At 40.3% G+C, this 9256-nt stretch overlaps 1 protein-coding gene across 2 annotated transcripts; it reads left to right on the top strand.

Annotated features, from left to right (window-relative positions):
- Window positions 1–8026: 8026 nt before the first annotated feature.
- LOC117787202 lies at window positions 8027–8915 on the top strand. Of its 2 annotated transcripts, none has more exons than XM_034625665.1 (3): window positions 8027–8153; window positions 8211–8317; window positions 8378–8915. In XM_034625665.1, exons 1-3 carry the CDS (start codon window positions 8130–8132, stop codon window positions 8847–8849), a joined length of 603 nt encoding a protein of 200 aa, XP_034481556.1. In that variant the 5' UTR covers window positions 8027–8129; the 3' UTR covers window positions 8850–8915. The 2 variants fall into 2 exon arrangements, with proteins under 2 accessions (XP_034481556.1, XP_034481555.1); XM_034625664.1 differs by having other exon boundaries at window positions 8028–8153; window positions 8211–8331; window positions 8392–8915.
- The last annotated feature ends 341 nt before the right edge of the window (window positions 8916–9256 follow it).

The raw sequence follows: 9256 nt of genomic DNA, 5'->3' as shown, positions 1-9256 counted from the left end.
AAGAATGAAAAAAGAAAAGAAATGCAGAGTGATGTTGCTGCAATTTCAGCAGCAGGCCAAGTGCGATTTTGTGTGTTGTGAATTTTTGTGGGTAAATCAAATTTAATGAGTGCTCCAAAATGCTGTTAGAAACTCCCCTCGAGGCTGTAACTTTTCTCTTTCTGGCTCACTTGCTTCCTTTAGTTTATGCTTATGAAGTAACGTGTGTTGGGCCCCAAATTGATATTACACTAATTAAAATGCAATAAAATATCACTGAAATTGCCATTCATAAATCATTACGACTACAGCAGTTGATATGCGGCGTAGGCAACAACAGACCTGGTCCAGCTTTGGCCTGAAATTGTAGTCGGAGTTGGAGTTAGAGTTGGAATCGGAGATACAATTGAAGATTGAGGTGTGAGCCGACAAAGGAAATAACGCTGCTGCAATTTGCTTGCAAAAAGCGATGCGCTCATCATCATTAGAGCCGCCTGCCCGACTGACTGCCTTGCCTTCTTCCTGGATTGGGAATGGGATTGTAGGTCTTGCAGGTCTTATATACATATATATGGTATATGATAGTACTATTTGCTTTATGATTTCGTTAATTCTGCATAGAGATTGCACAAGCCTGCTGTGGGAATATTCTCCTCAGTGCCAGTGCCATTTGAAGGAGCTTATTAAAATTGCGAATTTTGCTTAAATATTTAACAAAGCTGGCACATCTAGAAATTATGCGCAATTTGCGAACAATGGCCGTCGTCTATGTTGGATTCGGCTACCCGGTGCAAAGCAACGTTAATCGGCAATCAATATACATACATTCCCGGTTCCAGCTCCAGCTCCAACTGCTGCTTGCAGCTTGAGGTGGAATCGGAGGCAGCCATAGGCAGCCCATTAAACATAAACAAAATTAAGTGACCATTAAAATGCCATTAACTGGCGGCGGCGGTGTTCATGGTCATGTCGCTGGATGCGCCTGGATTAACTATGGGTGCTGAATTTGAAAATCTGTTGGTCCATCTCTCAGCCCAGTTGCCTGCTCCACCGTTTGTGCCCTGATCGGCTTCAAGAGGCACTTTCGTTTAATGCTGCTGCAACGTTGTCGGCCCACATAAATCGTGTACTTGCCGCTTGTAGCTTTCAATTTGTGACAAGCCAGAGTCCAAATGCAGTTGGAGTCGGGAGTTGCCACAGCTGAGTGGCAAGCAAGCAAAATGCTGCGTGGGTGCCCAACTCGAGTCGACTTGACTTGAGGCGAGTCAAGTGAAGTGAAGCTCTGTCGCATCAGCGGAGTCCTCCCACCTCGTCTGACCGCTTACGCAAAATGTTTCAATTAAGCCAACACAGCGATAGAGCCAGAGGAAGATAGATAGTGAGAGAGAGAGAGAGAGCGAGAGAGATCCCAGTTGGAGCTGCGCCGGAAGTTGCCTGCGTCGTAGTTGCACGATGAGCTGAGAAATGGCAACGTGGCACGCAAATCATCAGCTTAGCTTGCATCTCCATTTGGCGTCTTTGGAGTCTTAGTCTTTGTGTCAATGCCCAACTCAGCCAGGTGCCAAGCTGCGGGTTGCCTTTTGATAACTTCTGCTCAATGATGTAGCTCTGATTATGTTCAGGGCGCTGTTTGCCTGATTGATTTATCGGCTCCAACGCTCAGCTAATTGAGTTATATTAAGTCGGCCAAGTTGCCGACTTTGCTGCTCTCTTTCGGGTCGCTCTCACACTGTCAGTCGGACCGGCGTGCCGTTTGACGTTGAGCCGCTGAGCCGTTGATGACGAGCCCAGACGATGCCTCGACTCTGGCCGACTTATATGGCTAAAACGCGCCATTAATTGTAGCATTGCTTCAATATTTATTGTCAATTATTGTTAGTTTAATTGTCAATTATTAAATATTATCTTATATTGAGCAGCAGTTGTTGACGTCTGTCGGCGTCACTGTAAAATCGTTGCACACGGCAACACGGCGTATGCGCAATGCACTTTCAGTTGCAACTTGCAACAGTTGCAACAATCAATGCGTAGCTCAGGTGCCACATTGGATTCCCAGGCATCGCGATCGGTCAGGCTGTCAAGGCTTTCGCACCGACTTCACACGCACTCCAAACCGATCATCGTGTCTGGGAGTGATCTGCATCTGAACATCTGAACATCTGAGCTGGGGCCAAGTCTTCTTTAGCAATTGACGCACCCTTTCAGTAGTCGAGGGAACGCGTAATCAATTACCACTGACAGACCAGCTGTGTGAGGCTTGATTAAATTTTGATTAACATCTTTTTGAGACAGAGTATTATTATTTTGTTATTGCATTGAGCAATGTTAACTAGTTATGTAAATTTAAATTGTGAATCGAGTTTAAAATCAAAAAAAAGAATCAAGGTTTTCCCGAACTTTTTTTTAAAATATTAATATGGAAAAAATGGACAGTGATGGAAGAAAAATTCAATTTTCCAATTTTGATACAGAATAAAAATAGAGGCCAAATAATGAAAAAATTGATATTCCGCATGGAAATCGGTTGAGATTTGACAAAGTTATGACAGTTTGAAGTTCTTAAAAAATTGTCAAGGGGTAGGTATGGAAAAAATGGACAGTGATGGAAGGAAAATTCAATTTTCCAATTTTGATACAGAATAAAAATAGAGGCCAATTAATGAAAAAATTGATATTCCGCATGGAAATTGGTTGAGATTTGACAAAGTTATGACAGTTTGAAGTTCTTAAAAAATTGTCAAGGGGTAGGTATGGAAAAAATGGACAGTGATGGAAGGAAAATTCAATTTTCCAATTTTGATACAGAATAAAAATAGAGGCCAAATAATGAAAAAATTGATATTCCGCATGGAAATCGGTTGAGATTTGACAAAGTTATGACAGTTTGAAGTTCTTAAAAAATTGTCAAGGGGAAGGTATGGAAAAAATTGACAGTGATGGAAGAAAAATTCAATTTTCCAATTTTGATACAGAATAAAAATAGAGGCCAAATAATGAAAAAATTGATATTCCGCATGGAAATCGGTTAAGAATTGACAAAGTTATGACAGTTTGAAGCTCTTAAAAAATTGTCAAGGGGTAGGTATGGAAAAAATGGACAGTGATGGAAGGAAAATTCAATTTTCCAATTTTGATACAGAATAAAAATAGAGGCCAAATAATGAAAAAATTGATATTCCGCATGGAAATCGGTTGAGATTTGACAAAGTTATGACAGTTTGAAGTTCTTAAAAAATTGTCAAGGGGTAGGTATGGAAAAAATGGACAGTGATGGAAGGAAAATTCAATTTTCCAATTTTGATACAGAATAAAAATAGAGGCCAATTAATGAAAAAATTGATATTCCGCATGGAAATTGGTTGAGATTTGACAAAGTTATGACAGTTTGAAGTTCTTAAAAAATTGTCAAGGGGAAGGTATGGGAAGAATTGACAGTGATGGAAGAAAAATTCAATTTTCCAATTCTGATACAGAATAAAAATAGAGGCCAAATAATGAAATAATTGATATTCCGCATGGAAATCGGCTAAGAATTGACAAAGTTATGACAGTTTGAAGTTGTCAAAATTAAATTTTGGATTCTTTAAGCAGAATAAATATTAATTTAATTTTTATAACTCAACTTGCTGGAGAGCATTAACGATTCGGTGTGCTATTAATTTCAGCTCGTTGCGCATTTTACAACTTAATAAAGCCGATGATGAGGAGATGCCTTCTCGATTGCAGGTGCTAAAAGCTGAAGTAGCCGCTACCTTGGATTTTTACAACCTGATGTATATATTGATGTATATCAACTGCAATCAACAGCTCCCGATTTCAATCTCTCCCCATCTTCCACTCTCTCTCTCTCCCTCTCTCTTGCTGTGACAAAAGCTGAGCGCGGCATGATCAAGGCCAGGCTGAGTTGGTTGCAACAGTTGGTGGCACAGTTGCACTGATGGGCGCTGATGAACGGGCGTCGTCTGCTCTTCGATTGTTACGTGCCACTGCCTCGCTTCATTATTTATTGTTTAGCTTCCCCTCCCAGTTGCCCCTTGTTGTTGGCTCTTCAACTTATCCCATTGATTCTGTGAGCAGCTGGCAAGTTGCTTGCGTAATTGCCAATGTGGCAAACAAATTGCAATCGCTGATCCAGCTTGAATCTGGCTGCAAGTGCGGCTGCGTTGCCAATTGTTGATTTAGTGGCTTCGGGCCTCGCTTTAATGCGGGGATTAATCGCACAATTAACGGGCCAAACATTTTGACAAACTAAAAAATGCCAGACGATTTGTCCAAGCAAAGGTGGTCGTTGTTGTTGTTGTTGTTGTCGATGTCGTTGTCGTGCTTGTGTCTCAGCTGCCAGGTGTGGCCATCTTGTGGGTGGGTGTTGGGCGTCCACCGGCTGTACATGGGCACAAAAAAGCAATAAGCACACGCGTAAATCAACAGGACATGCCACAGCCACAGGAAGACAACGGGCAAGCCTGCCACCTGGTCGTTGCTTCTAATCAAGTCAGACGAACGACTACGATGTGATGTTGTCCTGGCTGGTCGCCTCGTAAAAACCAAATGAATGGCTGCAGTTCCAGGAGCTGCTGCCTCCAAAAAAACTTTACGACAAGCCACACAAATTGGACGCTCTTGTTTTGGGGCCGCAACTCTTGACTTGTTAAACTTAACGCAGGGTATAACAGTTTTTTCTTCAAGGAAGGAACTTTGACTGCTAAGACACTCAGTTATAAATACCATTTCAATTTATTGAATTTTAAAATATGCAACAAATATAATTTACAATAAAATGTATTTGTATAACAGTTTCGTATAACAAGCTGTATAACAGATTGTATAACAATTTATATAACAGATTGTATAAAAGTCAGATTCCAATTTACTATTTATACCCCCAATATGATTCTCAATTTTTTTTTCTGTTATACAGAAAGAGAACAGAAACTTCGATGTTTCCCACCGAAACACCTTGCTTGTTTTATGGGTTGCAGAAATTCGCATTCGCATTCACATCATGTTGACGCTGATCATAAGGCCCAAGGCAGAGGGCAACGAGTTCGAGGCGCCCCCTGATGATGCCTGCTGGCCATTTGCATGCCACTTGCTGTCTATATAAATTTTGGGGCGCAAATGAAATGCAATTTTAGCCAAGAACTGAGCTCTTATCATTTGTGTATCATCAGCAGGGAAATTAAATAAAATTGCTGTCAAGGAGCCAAGAACAGAGAAACTTGTAGGAGGCTGCCACCGACGCTGATTCCAATCGTCTACGTGGCTGCTGCGCTCCGTTTGGCAGCGCCAGGCGGGCGATATGCGATTGGAATCGCCCAATGTCCATTTCACCCGCCTGCTGCAGGTTTCCCACACTCACGCACCCAATGCGACATTTTCTAAATCGAATGCATGCCAAAAAAACAAGAAAAAAAAACAGAAAAGAAGCAAAACCAACAACTCAAAGACAAACCGCAAAAGACTATAAAGATTTTTAATATGCAAGCGTCAGATAACTGAGAAAGAGAAGGAGATGGAGGAGGAGGAGGAGAAGAGTAGAGGGTTCGAGGGGAGGCTAAGCAAAGCGCAGCTGCTGCCGCATTAATTACACCACAGTGCGCTTTAAGGCACTCAGATAGAGGGAGGGTGGGAGGAAAGCAGGGAAACAAGGGTGAAACCTGCTTGGCCGGCTCTGCTGTTGCCTGTTGGCTGTTAACCTGGCCAAAAGGCACCCGCATAAGGCCGCTGCAGCCGATCCATTCATGCTGCGATAGACTGCACATAAAATTCATAGCTTTCTGAATGCCATTTGTCGTTAACAGGCCGCAAGTTTGTTTCAAATTGACTTGGGAATGGCAAACTGAAAACCAAATCAAATCAATGGCAGCCACAAAATAACAGAATGACTCCCGACTTCAAAGATTATCGCTTTAAATAGCTAAAAGCGTGAGATTGCAACAGAAGTATCGATTCTTCATTGATTCAGTTGCAGACTTCTTTTAGTATAACAGTTTTAATTGTGATATAATTGTAATAATTTATGATTGCTTAAACTGTAATACAACAGAAGTATTGAATCTTCTTTGATTCAGTTGCAGATTTCATTTTGTATAACAGTTTTAATTGTGATATAATTGTAATATTTTATGATTGCTTAAACTGTAATACAACAGAAGTATCGATTCTTCATTGATTCAGTTGCAGATTTCTTTTCGTATAACAGTTTTAATTGTGATATAATTGTAATATTTTATGATTGCTTAAACTGTAATACAAAAGAAGTATCGATTCTTCATTGATTCAGTTGCAGACTTCTTTTTTTTAGTATAACAGTTTTAATTGTGACATAATTGTAATATTTTATGATTGCTTAAACTGTAATACAACAGAAGTATCGATTCTTCATTGATTCAGCTGCAGACTTCTTTTAGTATAACAGTTTTAATTGTGATATAATTGTAATATTTTATGATTGCTTAAACTGTAATACACTCGTGCAATACTTTTTATTAGACTTCTCTCAAGTTTAACATCCCATTCACGAACCACTCAAATAATCCCTTATTCTGCTTTACATGACGCTGACCGTAAAGGTTTATAATTGCCATAAGTAATGCGAGTTTTCTCTGGAAAACTGTCACATTTATGAAGAGTCGGCGAGAACGCGCTGCGTATAAGTTATGAGTTGCCTCATCATTAGGGCCCATCCCCAACTAATTCGAAGCCAGCCCATCGATTGCTGTAGGAATGCCATCGCTGTCCATTTTCATTGTCCTCAGTGGTCGCAATTGGCGATTATGCCGCCACGATAAGCATATTGGTCGAATGGACCTGGACACAACGATTCAGTGGCAGGCGCACCAAAGTGGCAACAGCAATTTGTAGCTGGGTGAACGTGTATTGACCAAAACGGCAGCTAACTTTTTGCTGGCCAGGCTGTCGCTTAATTAATAGACAGTCGCTCCATGGACTGCTGTTTGTTGGCCACTTGCATATGATCAATACGTGTTGATTAGTGCCCGGTATCGGGCCTGGTATCGTTCGAGTATCTAGCATGTATCTTGGCGCTCGGCTTTTATGGGCCGCTGTGTTGACAATTTTTGCCATATGAGCAACGGCCTTCATCGCAGTTCTTGTCGCATAAATCAAGCTTGGGCTTTACGTGTATTGCAGCTGCAACTGCAACGCCCAAAAAGAAGGCGCTTGTCAATTGCGGGTGTTGCCCGTTCCCAGGCAATTCGAAGGCAGCCAAGGCGACCTTAGTAAATATGCAATTCAATGACATTAATTTATTGCATAGAATGCAATCAAATTGCAAAGAGTCAAGCGGCAGGGGACCATGGAAATCAATGAGCTGCTAAGGTCGTGTGTGGGTGTAGCGACTTTAACAACAAGCAAACTTGCCCAGACTAACTCCACAACAACAGCTATGACTTTAGCAACGGAGCGACAACAACTGCACCTGTTGCAGCTGCAACTCCAACAGCAATCTCTGTCTGGCTCTGGCTCTGGCTTTTGGGCTTGAGGCCCCATGCGCATGCAAATTTGTGATTAAGGTCAGCTGGCTTCATCATCAACTATGTTCTGGGTTCATCTTTAGAATGTCTGCTATTTGCTCGTGGGTGCCTCGTGGACCTCTCTGTTGGGGCCAGACGTATAGCTTGCGGCGATCCACATGCTTCGTCAGTTAATCCATTGATGCGGATGGGGAAGGTGATGATGTAAGCTGTAAGTGTTCCGTATAAAGATGTAAAAAATGGTTATGAATTTTTACTAGAGTGTATAACAGTTAGTATAACAGTTAATATAACAGTTAATATAACAGTTGATATAACAGTAAATATAACAATTAACGTAATAGTGTGTATAACAGTTAAGTTACAAAATGCTTATCAACAGTTTACAGGTATAACAGTTTGTATAACAAGCACCTATTGATCAACTGCGACCATTTTCAAGTGTATCAAATTAATTTTGTGTTTCTTCTCAAAGACCTTGATGCCTCTTATTATCGTAAAGGTTCTGGTTCTTATCCAACTTTAGCCAATAAAGTGTTCTGGCCAAATCGAATCAATGTGTTACGTTATTATCTCAAGAGGTAAGCTATAAAAGGGGCAAAAGGCTTTTTCTTAAAGCTATTGTTTGAACCGACTGGATAAATCAACGACAACATGTCTGCAAATATAATTAGTCTGGTAAAAGTTGACGTGTTAAACAGTTGTTATATATTTATTCGATTTGAATTTCTGTAGTTACTTGTTGTATTGACTGCCGAATTGGCACTATCTGGGCTGGTGGCACGGCTTGATAACGGCAATGTTCGAATTGTACCCGTAGGAGCGAATGGATACAATCTGAGGTTGAACAATCCATGTGTGTATTTCATATTTCTATAATCAATTAAGTACATTTCATATAGAGTTCAACATTCAGATGGCTCTGTGCTTGAGGAGGTTGTGAACAAAAACGGACCCGGAGTATATCAACTGACGGGAAAACTAAACCAGCCGAATTTCGCACCTGCTGGCAACCTGATTGTCAGCTATAATCGGCAGCCACAAGTGCAAAGTCGATATGTGGTAATTCCGGGTGAAGAAAAGACTCTGATTGGCTTTGGTCCCTTAGGCCAACAGTTACCACCAATGCAACAGTTGCCACAATTGCAACAATTTCCTCAAATCCAACAGTTACCCCAAATCCAACAGTTACCCCAAATCCAACAGCTACCAACAATCCAAACCCAATATATGTATTACCCTGAAGTACAGCCAAGTTTGTTTGCCCGTGGACCACAACCAGATAATCCCGATAATGCGAGTTCGGGTTTGAATGATTTAAACGAAAATGCTGATGATGATCCTCTAAATGATTTTGATCTTCCTGCTCAATAATTTCATTAAACATGTTTGTAAACAAAGATTTTTGGTCAATAAACAATGAATTATTTTGATACTTAATATTTTCTTCTAATTTGTATACTATTATGAAAGATAAGTAGTTCTCAAGATGGAAATAAACTCTACATAAAAGTAATTTTGATAAAACATATTCGATAGGAAAGATGTTTTAATCCTCTGTGTTAAAAATAAATTATTTTATTTCGATATGAGATTTTTCAACGTTTAATAATTGTCTATATCTGATATTTTTTTAATTTTTTTTAAAACCATATCCGAATAATTACAGTTTGCCCTTGACGACACACTCTGTTGTTATACAACTCGCAGTTTTTGTTTCTGTAACAAAGTATGACAAATCAATGGGTTTCACTATAATCAGCGATGAAAAAACTGAACTA

The sequence above is a fragment of the Drosophila innubila genome, assembly GCF_004354385.1.
Source record: "Drosophila innubila isolate TH190305 chromosome 3L unlocalized genomic scaffold, UK_Dinn_1.0 0_D_3L, whole genome shotgun sequence".
Classification (NCBI taxonomy): Eukaryota; Metazoa; Arthropoda; class Insecta; order Diptera; family Drosophilidae; genus Drosophila; species Drosophila innubila.
Note: the sequence above shows the minus strand (reverse complement) of the source record. Positions and strands in the feature narration are given on the sequence as shown.